Source organism: Pseudophryne corroboree, chromosome 3 (assembly GCF_028390025.1).
Source record: "Pseudophryne corroboree isolate aPseCor3 chromosome 3, aPseCor3.hap2, whole genome shotgun sequence".
NCBI lineage: Eukaryota > Metazoa > Chordata > Amphibia > Anura > Myobatrachidae > Pseudophryne > Pseudophryne corroboree.
In genome coordinates, this window is record NC_086446.1 from 624,427,699 (window position 1) to 624,440,792 (window position 13,094).

The following is a 13,094-nucleotide window of genomic DNA, read 5'->3' on the forward strand; positions in this document are numbered from 1 at the left end:
CACCGGGAGAGACACCTTCTTCTGTTCGGTGTCCAGAATCATGCCCAAGAACAGCAGACGTGTCGCAGGAATCAACAGCGACTTTGGGATATTCAGAATCCAGCCGTGCTGTTGCAGCACTTCCCGAGATAGTGCTACGTTGACTAACAACTGCTCCTTGGACCTCGCCTTTACAAGGAGATCGTCCAAGTACGGGATAATTATAACTCCCTTCTTCCGAAGGAGTATCATCATTTCGGCCATTACCTTGGTAAATACCCTCGGTGCCGTGGACAGACCAAATGGCAACGTCTGGAATTGGTAATGACAGTCCTGTACCACAAACCTGAGGTACTCCTGGTGAGGTGGGTAAATGGGGACATGCAGATAAGCGTCCTTGATATCCAGCGACACCATAAAATCCCCCTCTTCCAGGCTTGCAAAAACCGCCCTAAGCGATTCCATTTTGAACTTGAACTTCCTTACATAAGTGTTCAAGGATTATAAATTTAGAATGGGTCTCACCGAACAGTCTGGTTTCGGTACCACAAACATTGTGGAATAGTAACCCCGTCCCTGTTGAAGGAGGGGAACCTTGATAATCACCTGCTGAAGGTACAGCTTGTGAATAGCCGCCAGCACTACCTCCCTTTCCCTGGGAGCCGCTGGCAAGGCTGATTTGAGGTAACGGCGAGGGGGAGTAGCCTCGAACTTCAGCATGTATCCCTGAGATACCACTTGTAGAACCCAGAGATCCACCTGTGAGCGAACCCACTGGTCGCTGAAGTTCCGGAGACGCGCCCCCACCGCACCTGGCTCCACCTGTGGAGCCCCAGCGTCATGCGGTGGACTTAGTGGAAGCAGGCGAGGATTTTTGTTCCTGGGAACTGGCTGTCTGGTGCAGCTTTTCCCTCTACCCCTGCCTCTGGGCAGAAAGGATGCGCCTCTGACCCGCTTGCCTTTCTGAGGCCGAAAGGACTGTACTTGATAATACGGTGCTTTCTTAGGCTGTGAGGAAACCTAAGGTAAAAAAGTCGACTTCCCAGCTGTTGCTGTGGATACGAGGTCCGAGAGACCGTCCCCAAACAATTCCTCACCCTTATAAGGCAAAACCTCCATGTGTCTTTTAGAATCAGCATCACTTGTCCACTGCCGAGTCCATAATACTCTCCTGGCAGAAATGGACATTGCATTAATTCTAGATGCCAGCCGGCAAATGTCCCTCTGTGCATCCCTCATATACAAGACAACGTCCTTTATATGCTCTATGGTTAGCAAAATAGCATCCCTGTCGAGGGTATCAATGTTGTCTGACAGGGTATCAGACCATGCTGCTGCAGCACTACACATCCATGCTGAAGCAATAGCAGGTCTCAGTATAGTACCTGAGTGTGTATACACAGACTTCAGGATAGCTTCCTGCTTTCTATCTGCAGGCTCCTTTAGGGCGGCCGTATCCTGAGACGGCAGTGCCACCCTTTTAGATAATAGTGTGAGCGCCTTGTCCACCCTAGGGGATGTCTCCCAGCGTAACCTATCCGTTGGCGGGAAAGGGTACGCCATCAGTAACCGCTTAGAAATCACTAGTTTCTTATCCGGGGAACACCACGCTTCTTCACACAATTCATTTAATTCATCAGATGGGGGAAAAGTCACTGGCTGCTTTTTCTCCCCAAACATAATACCCTTTTTAGTGGTAACCGGGTTAATGTCAGAAATGTGCAACACATTTTTCATTGCCGTAATCATGCATCGGATGGCCCTTGTGGACTGTACATTTGTCTCATCCTCGTCTACACTGGAGTCAGACTCCGTGTCGACATCTGTGTCTGCCATTTGAGCTAGCGGGCGTTTTTGAGCCCCTGATGACCTCTGAGACGCCTGGGCAGGCGCGGGCTGAGATGCCGGCTGTCCCAAGGCTGTTACGTCATCAAACCTTTTATGTAAAGAGTTGACACTGTCGGTTAATACCTTCCACATATCCATCCACTCCGGCGACATCACACTTATCGGCTCCTGCTCCGCCTCCACGTAGCCCTCCACATCAAACATGTCGACACAGCCGTACCGACACACCGCACACACACAGGGAATGCTCTGACTGAGGACAGGACCCCACAAAGTCCTTTGGGGAGACAGAGAGAGAGTATGCCAGCACACACCACAGCGCTATATAACAGGGATTTTCACTATACTGAGTGATTTTTCCCAATAGCTGCTTATTAACACCAATTTGCGCCTAAATTTATGTGCCCCCCTCTCTTTTTTACCCTTGTTGTACTGTATACTGCAGGGTAGAGCCTGGGGAGCGTCCTTCCAGCGGAGCTGTGAAGAGAAAATGGCGCTGGCTGTGCTGAGGAAGATAGCCCCGCCCCCCTCAGCGGCGGGCTTCTCCCGCTTTTTATAATGTTAATGGCGGGGGTTTTTGCACATATACAGTGTTATACACTGTATTATGTGCTATTTGTGCCAAAAGGTAAACTAATTGCTGCCCCCCCCCCCCCAGCGCCCTGCACCCAACAGTGACCAGAGTGTGTGGTGTGCTATGGGAGCAATGGCGCACAGCTGCAGTGCTGTGCACTACCTTAATGAAGACAGGAGTCTTCAGCCGCCGTTTTTCATCTTTGTCTTCCGTCTTCTGGCTCTGCAAGGGGGACGGCGGCGCGGCTCCGGGAACGGACGATCGAGGTCGGGCCCTGTGTTCGATCCCTCTGGAGCTAATGGTGTCCAGTAGCCTTAGAAGCACAAGCTAGCTGCAAGCAGGTAGGTTTGCTTCTCTCCCCTCAGTCCCTCATAGCAGTGAGTCTGTTGCCAGCAGATCTCACTGAAAATAAAAAACCTAACAAATACTTTCTTTTCTAGTGAGCTCAGGAGAGCCCACTAGGTGCATCCAGCTCTGGCCGGGCACAGATTCTAACTAAGGTCTGGAGGAGGGGCATAGAGGGAGGAGCCAGTGCACACCAGATATAGTACCTAATCTTTCTTTTAAGAGTGCCCAGTCTCCTGCGGAGCCCGTCTATTCCCCATGGTCCTTACGGAGTTCCCAGCATCCACTAGGACGTCAGAGAAATATAACTTCAGTACTCTTTCAAGACCACGCAGTTCTACCGCACTTGCGAACAGACCCTCGAACACCAAGTGTAGCCCATAGCTACTGCGACTAACACCAATTGAAGATGACATTAGCTGCCAGGGCCAAGCTCCGGAATGTGACGGCCTAGCAGCCCCCAGCTTTTGCTGTTGGAATTAGAGGGACCGTGGCAGATCGATATTTGCTGCAGTCCCTCCATGTTACATTTGGGGGATAATTTGTACATACCAGTAAACCCTTCCGAAAATCGGTGTTTTCACAGATATCACGCAAATATTTGATAAATAGGCCCCTCAGATAAAAGAGGTAGCACACAGAGATGCAATAGTCAGATGACATTTGAAATGACCACACACCTCCTTTGTGTGACGAAGTACACCATTTTTAAATGCAGCTTCTGTTTTCACTTGTTCTTTTGTTAGTCTTACGTAGTCTCTACATCGGTGAGGTTTTATATCCATTTTGTTATATACCTTTCCTTCAATTGTATTAAAAAGCATTTCCATCGATCTTGGTAAAATACCTGCATCATCCTTTGTGCCTGCAATAAATGGAAAAAGCACTTACAGCTAATACACAACAGTTAATTATGCATATATAGCAAACTTAAAAATAGTCTTCTAATAAAAAAAATATTGTCTTGTGGGGAAAAAAAAAAAAAGTCCCTTACAAATCTGTGGTTTAACATCAACCAGTCCTCACCAAGTCCTTAAATTCGATAAAGCAAATTGTGACTAATAATAATAATAATAATAATAATAATAATAGATGCAAAGATTACTTTATAACCGATTCAAAAGAAGATACAATAAAAAAAAAAAGTATGTATGTATGTATGTATGTATGTATGTATGTATGTATGTATGTATGTATGTATGTATGTACTTAATATTGTATCACGCTTTACGTGCGCTCTTCAGTCGTAAGGGGCTACACCCCCTTAACCCTTGCACGCCCTTGTGGCGTGCAATATTTTATGATATGGAGTATTACCTCCAATCATAATTGTGTGAGTGGTTAAATATTGCACAGACAAAGGGCCTGCGATGGTTAACGGGTTGTAGCCCCTTACAACAGCGTGAACAGTGCACGCAGGGCCTGATGAATCACCTAGTAGGTGTTCTGGTTGGGGTAGTGGTGGGTGTGGGGGAGACACGGATGGGGAAAGTGGTCCGGGGGTGCCGTGGGTGGGGCTGGTGCGGTGGGTGGGGCAGGTGCGTGGGTGGGGGTCCGGAACCACCGCGCGTGGGGGTGGGGCAGGTGCGGTGGGTGGGGAAGGGGGTCCGGAGCCACCGCGGGTGGTGGAGGAGGGTGTGTGGGGGTGCCGCAGATGGGGCCCGGAGGTACTGAGAGTGGGGGAGGGGCGGGTAATGCTTATCCTGCTTCTCCTCCTGGAAGCAGCTAAGATGCTGTCCTCCCTTTGGCAGTGGCTCTCCCGGAAACTCGCACAGCAGCCAGTCACTATCGTTAGCGCCGGTGTCCCAACGCGTCGCATTACAGGAAAGAACATGCACTCAACATGCACTCAAACTACAGCTCCCAGCAGGCCTTGGCGCCTAAATGCTTCAGCGCTAAGACCTGCTGGGAGCTGTAGTTTATGGGGTGCGGCTTCTTCCCTGTAATGTGGCGCATTTGGACAACGGCGCTAACAATGCTGGCAGAACTGACTGACTCGCTGAATCAATGTAAAAGGTGAGAGTGCTGTGCAGTGTCAGTGACACTGCACTGCAGAGTACTGTCACCTTTTACATTGATTCAGCGTCCAGACATTACCCTCCACGATATCACGCACTCTGTTACATTAGCCATCTCAGCACTTCCAGGCCGGCAGCCCAGGTGCTGTGTTGCCGAGTCAGGGCCTCTGGGCGCGGCTGTGGTGGGGAGGCACTTCTGTGACATCACGCGCAGAGGCGGCTCCGGGGCTCAGAGTATGCGGCGAAGGGGGGGGGCTATGAAAGCCATTCGCTGCGCCGCTTTCATACACATCTATGCCGGTGACCGCAACAGATTTTGTTCCACCTGCGCCGCGGCTATGGAGTGGGGATTGTTGATGCTGGAGGGGGCAGGCAGACTGGCAGCAGGACATAGGACGCTGCAGTAAAAGTTGTTTTTTTTTCCTCCTATGTACAGCGCAGAGACTTGCTGCAGATGCAGTGGCATACCCTCCAATTGTACCTTTTGGCAGGTAAAGTACTTTTTTTTTTTTATGGTCTGCACCGATTTTTGGCACTCCGAACTTTCATTAAAAGTATAGGCCCCCTTTTCGAATTTGTAGCGATTTTTAGGTGTAAATTGTTGGAGGGTATGTTGCTGCAGATGCAGTGGGCCCATTTTGGGGTGTCGACCTGGAGCTGAAGCTCCATCAGCCCCACTGATAATCCTGCTCTGGGAACACACAGCAGCCAAAGGGCAGAGCCTCCCATTGGATGTAACCTGTGTGGGAGGGCGTTTCTCGCCCAATCAGTTGTGGACTGGGTGTGATAGACCTGCTGCTAACCCAATGAGAGCTCCTAGCCACGCCCAGCTTTAGCAACACAGTCACAGAGTGACAGATCTGGGCTATTATACAGGAGATTATAAATAATTCTACACAAACAAAATGCAACACATAAAAACAAAAAACAAATGAGTATGCACTGCTTCCCTATGCACTTCATGGATTATATCAGGAAGTGCCACCACCTTTGTACAAAAGCTAAACCTTTGCAGTCCGTAGCGTAACAATTATGTTTCTAATGAACCATACCACAGACAAGAAATATCTGCAATAATCTAAGAGGAACAATATTACTCCTTACACTAAAGGGGGTACAAACAGAGAGATCCGTGCTTAAAATCTAAGCAACCTGACTAGATTGCTTTGAAGTTAAGCACTGATCGCTTGTGTGTATGCCAGACAGCGATAGCCGGTGCTAGATTGTGCTAGATTGTGCCTGCACATCGCTCATTTCACCTGCTGGGTGAAATGAACGCCCCCCCCCCTCACTCAGCACACATCGCGCTGTGCTGAGCGGTCTGTGACAGATCGCTCAGCACACATCTCTCCTAGTGTGTGCTGGCCTTTAAGAACGTATAAACCACTAACAGTGGAGGAGGAATTATGATTTAGGGTTGATTTGCAAACAAGGGTCAAAATAAGCAATACAAAGATCACTTATTCCCCTTTTACACCACCAGCATACAACACTGGTTATTGCACATGAGTGTGCATAACCAGTGTTGCTGCTCGGTGTAAAACGGCAGAGTTGGAATAATCCGGGTCGAGTGACCCAGTATTCCAACTCGGGTAGTTTGTTCAACCTGGCAAACTGTGCACTGTAAACAGGAGCCGGATCGCACAAACTGCTTCCGGATTACAGTGAATGGATGGGCGGCGCTTGGAGATCATGTGATCTCCAAGCGCTACCCCCATTGCGTCACCGGCAACGTCATCAACCCGACAATATGCCGGGCTGGGACTTCGGTGGAAAAGGGGGCCGATGCGGCTCGCAGCCAGGTAACTCCCGTGTCAGGCTCCTGGCTGTGACCCAAGATTTAGATCTAAAGGGAGGTATTAGAAATACTGCAGTCATAGAAAAAATAAGAATTTACTTACCGATAATTCTATTTCTCGTAGTCCGTAGTGGATGCTGGGGACTCCGTAAGGACCATGGGGAATAGCGGCTCCGCAGGAGACTGGGCACATCTAAAGAAAGCTTTAGGATCACCTGGTGTGCACTGGCTCCTCCCCCTATGACCCTCCTCCAAGCCTCAGTTAGGATACTGTGCCCGGACGAGCGTACACAATAAGGAAGGATTTTGAATCCCGGGTAAGACTCATACCAGCCACACCAATCACACTGTACAACTTGTGATCTGAACCCAGTTAACAGCATGATAATAGAGGAGCCTCTAGAAAAGATGGCTCACTACAACAATAACCCGAATTTTTTGGTAACAATAATTATGTACCAGTATTGCAGACAATCCGCACTTGGGATGGGTGCCCAGCATCCACTACGGACTACGAGAAATAGAATTATCGGTAAGTAAATTCTTATTTTCTCTGACGTCCTAGTGGATGCTGGGGACTCCGTAAGGACCATGGGGATTATACCAAAGCTCCCAAACGGGCGGGAGAGTGCGGATGACTCTGCAGCACCGAATGAGAGAACTCCAGGTCCTCTTTAGCCAGGGTATCAAATTTGTAGAATTTTACAAACGTATTTGCTCCTGACCAAGTAACTGCTCGGCAAAGTTGTAAAGCCGAGACCCCTCGGGCAGCTGCCCAAGATGAGCCCACCTTCCTTGTGGAGTGGGCATTTTAAGATTTTTGGCTGTGGCAGGCCTGCCACAGAATGTGCAAGCTGAATTGTACTACAAATCCAACGAGCAATCGCCTGCTTAGAAGCAGGAGCACCCAGTTTGTTGGGTGCATACAGGATAAACAGCGAGTCAGATTTTCTGACTCCAGCCGTCCTGGAAACATGTATTTTCAGGGTCCTGACCACGTCAAGCAACTTGGAATCCTCCAAGTCCTTAGTAGCCGCAGGCACCACAATAGGTTGGTTCATGTGAAATGCAGAAACCACCTTAGGTAGAAAATTTGAGGACGAGTCCTCAATTCTGCCCTTTCAGAATGAAATATTAAGTAAGGGCTTTTATATGATAAAGCCGCCAATTCTGACACACGCCTGGCTGAAACCAGGGCTAACTCGTCACTTCCATGTGAGATATTTTAAGTATACAGTGGTGAGTGGTTCAAACCAATGTGACTTTAGGAAACTCAACACAACATTGAGATCCCCAAGGTGCCACTGGAGGCACAAAATAAGATTTTACTTACCGATAAATCTATTTCTCGGAGTCCGTAGTGGATGCTGGGGTTCCTGAAAGGACCATGGGGAACAGCGGCTCCGCAGGAGACAGGGCACAAAAAGTAAAGCTTTTCCGATCAGGTGGTGTGCACTGGCTCCTCCCCCCATGACCCTCCTCCAGACTCCAGTTAGGTACTGTGCCCGGACGAGCGTACACAATAAGGGAGGATTTTGAATCCCGGGTAAGACTCATACCAGCCACACCAATCACACCGTACAACTTGTGATCTAAACCCAGTTAACAGTATGATAACAGCGGAGCCTCTGAAAGATGGCTTCCTTCAACAATAACCCGAATTAGTTAACAATAACTATGTACAACTTATGCAGATAATCCGCACTTGGGATGGGCGCCCAGCATCCACTACGGACTCCGAGAAATAGATTTATCGGTAAGTAAAATCTTATTTTCTCTATCGTCCTAGTGGATGCTGGGGTTCCTGAAAGGACCATGGGGATTATACCAAAGCTCCCAAACGGGCGGGAGAGTGCGGATGACTCTGCAGCACCGAATGAGAGAACTCCAGGTCCTCCTTAGCCAGAGTATCAAATTTGTAAAATTTTACAAACGTGTTCTCCCCTGACCACGTAGCTGCTCGGCAAAGTTGTAATGCCGAGACCCCTCGGGCAGCCGCCCAAGATGAGCCCACCTTCCTTGTGGAGTGGGCCTTTACAGATTTAGGCTGTGGCAAGCCTGCCACAGAATGTGCAAGTTGGATTGTGCTACAGATCCAACGAGCAATCGTCTGCTTAGACGCAGGAGCACCCATCTTGTTGGGTGCATACAATATAAACAACGAGTCAGATTTTCTGACTCCAGCTGTCCTTGCAATATATATTTTTAATGCTCTGACAACGTCCAGTAACTTGGAGTCCTCCAAGTCACTTGTAGCCGCAGGCACTACAATAGGCTGGTTCAGATGAAATGCTGACACCACCTTAGGGAGAAAATGCGGACGAGTCCGCAGTTCTGCCCTGTCCGAATGGAAAATCAGATATGGGCTTTTGTAAGATAAAGCTGCCAATTCTGACACTCTCCTGGCAGAAGCCAGGGCTAGAAGCATGGTCACTTTCCATGTGAGATATTTCAAATCCACCTTTTTTAGTGGTTCAAACCAATGAGATTTTAGGAAGTCCAAAACCACATTTAGATCCCACGGTGCCACTGGAGGCACCACAGGAGGCTGTATATGCAGCACTCCCTTAACAAAGGTCTGGACTTCAGGGACTGAAGCCAATTCTTTTTGAAAGAAAATCGACAGGGCCGAAATTTGAACCTTAATAGATCCCAATTTGAGACCCATTGACAATCCTGATTGCAGGAAATGTAGGAATCGACCCAGTTGAAATTCCTCCGTCGGAGCACTCCGATCTTCGCACCACGCAACATATTTTCGCCAAATTCGGTGATAATGTTGCACGGTTACTTCCTTCCTTGCTTTAATCAAAGTAGGAATGACTTCTTCCGGCATGCCTCTTTCCTTTAGGATCCGGCGTTCAACCGCCATGCCGTCAAACGCAGCCGCGGTAAGTCTTGAAACAGACAGGGACCCTGCTGAAGCAAGTCCCTCCTTAGAGGTAGAGGCCACGGATCTTCCGTGATCATCTCTTGAAGTTCCGGGTACCAAGTCCTCCTTGGCCAATCCGGAACCACTAGTATCGTTCTTACGCCTCTTTGCCGTATAATTCTCAATACTTTTGGTATGAGAGGCAGAGGAGGAAACACATACACCGACTGGTACACCCAAGGCGTTACCAGCGCGTCCACAGCTATTGCCTGCGGATCTCTTGACCTGGCGCAATACCTGTCCAGTTTTTTGTTGAGGCGAGACGCCATCATGTCCACCATTGGTCTTTCCCAACGGGTTACCAGCATGTGGAAGACTTCTGGATGAAGTCCCCACTCTCCCGGGTGAAGATCGTGTCTGCTGAGGAAGTCTGCTTCCCAGTTGTCCACTCCCGGGATGAACACTGCGGACAGTGCTATCACATGATTCTCTGCCCAGCGAAGAATCCTTGCAGCTTCTGCCATTGCCCTCCTGCTTCTTGTGCCGCCCTGTCTGTTCACATGGGCGACTGCCGTGATGTTGTCCGACTGGATCAATACCGGTTTTCCCTGAAGCAGAGGTTCTGCCTGGTTTAGAGCATTGTATATTGCTCTTAGTTCCAGAATGTTTATGTGAAGAGACGTTTCCAGGCTCGTCCATACTCCCTGGAAGTTTCTTCCTTGTGTGACTGCTCCCCAGCCTCTCAGGCTGGCGTCCGTGGTCACCAGGATCCAATCCTGTATGCCGAATCTGCGGCCCTCCAATAGATGAGCACTCTGCAACCACCACAGAAGAGACACCCTTGTCCTTGGAGACAGGGTTATCCGTAGGTGCATCTGAAGATGCGACCCTGACCATTTGTCCAACAGATCCCTTTGGAAAATTCTTGCGTGGAATCTGCCGAATGGAATCGCTTCGTAAGAAGCCACCATTTTTCCCAGGACTCTTGTGCATTGATGTACAGACACCTTTCCTGGTTTTAGGAGGTTCCTGACAAGCTCGGATAACTCCTTGGCTTTTTCCTCCGGGAGAAAAACCTTTTTCTGAACCGTGTCCAGAATCATCCCTAGGAACAGCAGACGAGTTGTCGGCATTAACTGGGATTTTGGAATATTCAGAATCCACCCGTGCTGTTTTAGCACTTCTTGAGACAGTGCTAATCCCATCTCTAGCTGTTCTCTGGACCTCGCCCTTATTAGGAGATCGTCCAAGTATGGGATAATTAATACGCCTTTTCTTCGAAGAAGAATCATCATCTCGGCCATTACCTTTGTAAAGATCCGAGGTGCCGTGGACAATCCGAACGGCAGCGTCTGAAACTGATAGTGACAGTTTTGTACAACGAACCTGAGGTACCCCTGGTGTGAGGGGTAAATTGGAACGTGGAGATACGCATCCTTGATGTCCAAGGATACCATAAAGTCCCCCTCTTCCAGGTTCGCTATCACTGCTCTGAGTGACTCCATTTTGAACTTGAACTTCTTTATGTACAGGTTCAAGGACTTCAGATTTAGAATAGGCCTTACCGAGCCATCCGGCTTCGGTACCACAAAAAGAGTGGAATAATACCCCTTCCCTTGTTGCAGAAGAGGTACCTTGACTATCACCTGCTGAGAGTACAGCTTGTGAATGGCTTCCAACACCGTCTCCCTTTCGGAGGGGGACGTTGGTAAAGCAGACCTCAGGAAACGGCGAGGTGGATCTGTCTCTAATTCCAACCTGTATCCCTGAGATATTATCTGCAGGATCCAGGGATCTACTTGCGAGTGAGCCCACTGCGCGCTGTAATTTTTGAGACGACCGCCCACCGTCCCCGAGTCCGCTTGAGAAGCCCCAGCGTCATGCTGAGGCTTTTGTAGAAGCCGGGGAGGGCTTCTGATCCTGGGAAGGAGCTGCGTGTTGCTGTCTCTTCCCTCGACCTTTGCCTCGTGGCAAATATGAATAGCCCTTTGCTCTCTTATTTTTAAAGGAACGAAAGGGCTGCGGTTGAAAAGTCGGTGCCTTTTTCTGTTGGGGAGTGACTTGAGGTAGAAAGGTGGATTTCCCGGCTGTAGCCGTGGCCACCAAATCTGATAGACCGACTCCAAATAACTCCTCCCCCTTATACGGCAAAACTTCCATATGCCGTTTTGAATCCGCATCGCCTGTCCACTGTCGCGTCCATAAAGCTCTTCTGGCCGAAATGGACATAGCACTTACCCGTGATGCCAGTGTGCATATATCCCTCTGTGCATCACGCATATAAAGAAATGCATCCTTTATTTGTTCTAACGACAGTAAAATATTGTCCCTGTCCAGGGTATCAATATTTTCAATCAGGGATTCTGACCAAACTACCCCCGCACTGCCCATCCAGGCAGTTGCTACAGCTGGTCGTAGTATAACACCTGCATGTGTGTATATACTTTTTTGGATATTTTCCATCCTCCTATCTGATGGATCTTTAAGTGCGGCCGTCTCAGGAGAGGGTAACGCCACTTGTTTAGATAAGCGTGTTAGCGCCTTGTCCACCCTAGGAGGTGTTTCCCAGCGCTCCCTAACCTCTGGCGGGAAAGGGTATAATGCCAATAATTTCTTTGAAATTATCAGCTTTTTATCAGGGGCAACCCACGCTTCATTACACACGTCATTTAGTTCTTCTGATTCAGGAAAAACTATAGGTAGTTTTTTCATACCCCACATAATACCCTGTTTAGTGGTACCTGTAGTATCAGCTAAATGTAACGCCTCCTTCATTGCCAAAATCATATAACGTGTGGCCCTACTGGAAAATACGGTTGATTCGTCACCGTCACCACTGGAGTCATCGCCTGTGTCTGGGTCTGTGTCGACCGACTGAGGCAAAGGGCGTTTCACAGCCCCTGACGGTGTTTGAGTCGCCTGGACAGGCACTAATTGATTGTCCGGCCGTCTCATGTCGTCAAACGACTGCTTTAGCGTGTTGACACTATCCCGTAGTTCCATAAATAAAGGCATCCATTCTGGTGTCGACCCCCTAGGAGGTGACATCCCCATATTTGGCAATTGCTCCGCCTCCACACCAATATCGTCCTCATACATGTCGACACACACGTACCGACACACAGCAGACACACAGGGAATGCTCCTAATGAAGACAGGACCCACTAGCCCTTTGGGGAGACAGAGGGAGAGTTTGCCAGCACACACCAAAAGCGCTATATATATATATCAGGGATAGCCTTATAATAAGTGCTCCCCTATAGCTGCTTTGTTATATAAAAATATCGCCATAAATTTGCCCCCCCTCTCTGTTTTACCGTTTCTGTAGTGCAGTGCAGGGGAGAGACCTGGGAGCCGTCCTGACCAGCGGAGCTGTGAGAGGAAATGGCGCCGTGTGCTGAGGAGATAGGCCCCGCCCCTTTTCCGGCGGGCTCGTCTCCCGCTATTTTGAGAAATCAGGCAGGGGTTAAATATCTCCATATAGCCTCTAGGGCTATATGTGAGGTATTTTTAGCCTTTATAGGTACTCATTTTGCCTCCCAGGGCGCCCCCCTCCCAGCGCCCTGCACCCTCAGTGACTGCCGTGTGAAGTGTGCTGAGAGGAAAATGGCGCACAGCTGCAGTGCTGTGCGCTACCTTTAGAAGACTGCAGGAGTCTTC

The 13,094-nt window shown here is 49.1% G+C and overlaps 1 protein-coding gene across 3 annotated transcripts in view; it reads right to left on the reverse strand.

Annotated features, from left to right (window-relative positions):
• The window catches only part of KIF20B (kinesin family member 20B), a 502,673-nt gene that overhangs the window by 382,151 nt on the left and 107,428 nt on the right, over window positions 1-13,094 (reverse strand). For all 3 annotated transcript variants that reach the window (XM_063961679.1, XM_063961680.1, XM_063961678.1), the window contains exon 6: window positions 3,427-3,611. In XM_063961679.1, the coding sequence (XP_063817749.1) occupies window positions 3,427-3,611 (185 nt within the window). The remainder of the gene's footprint in view (window positions 1-3,426; window positions 3,612-13,094) is intronic.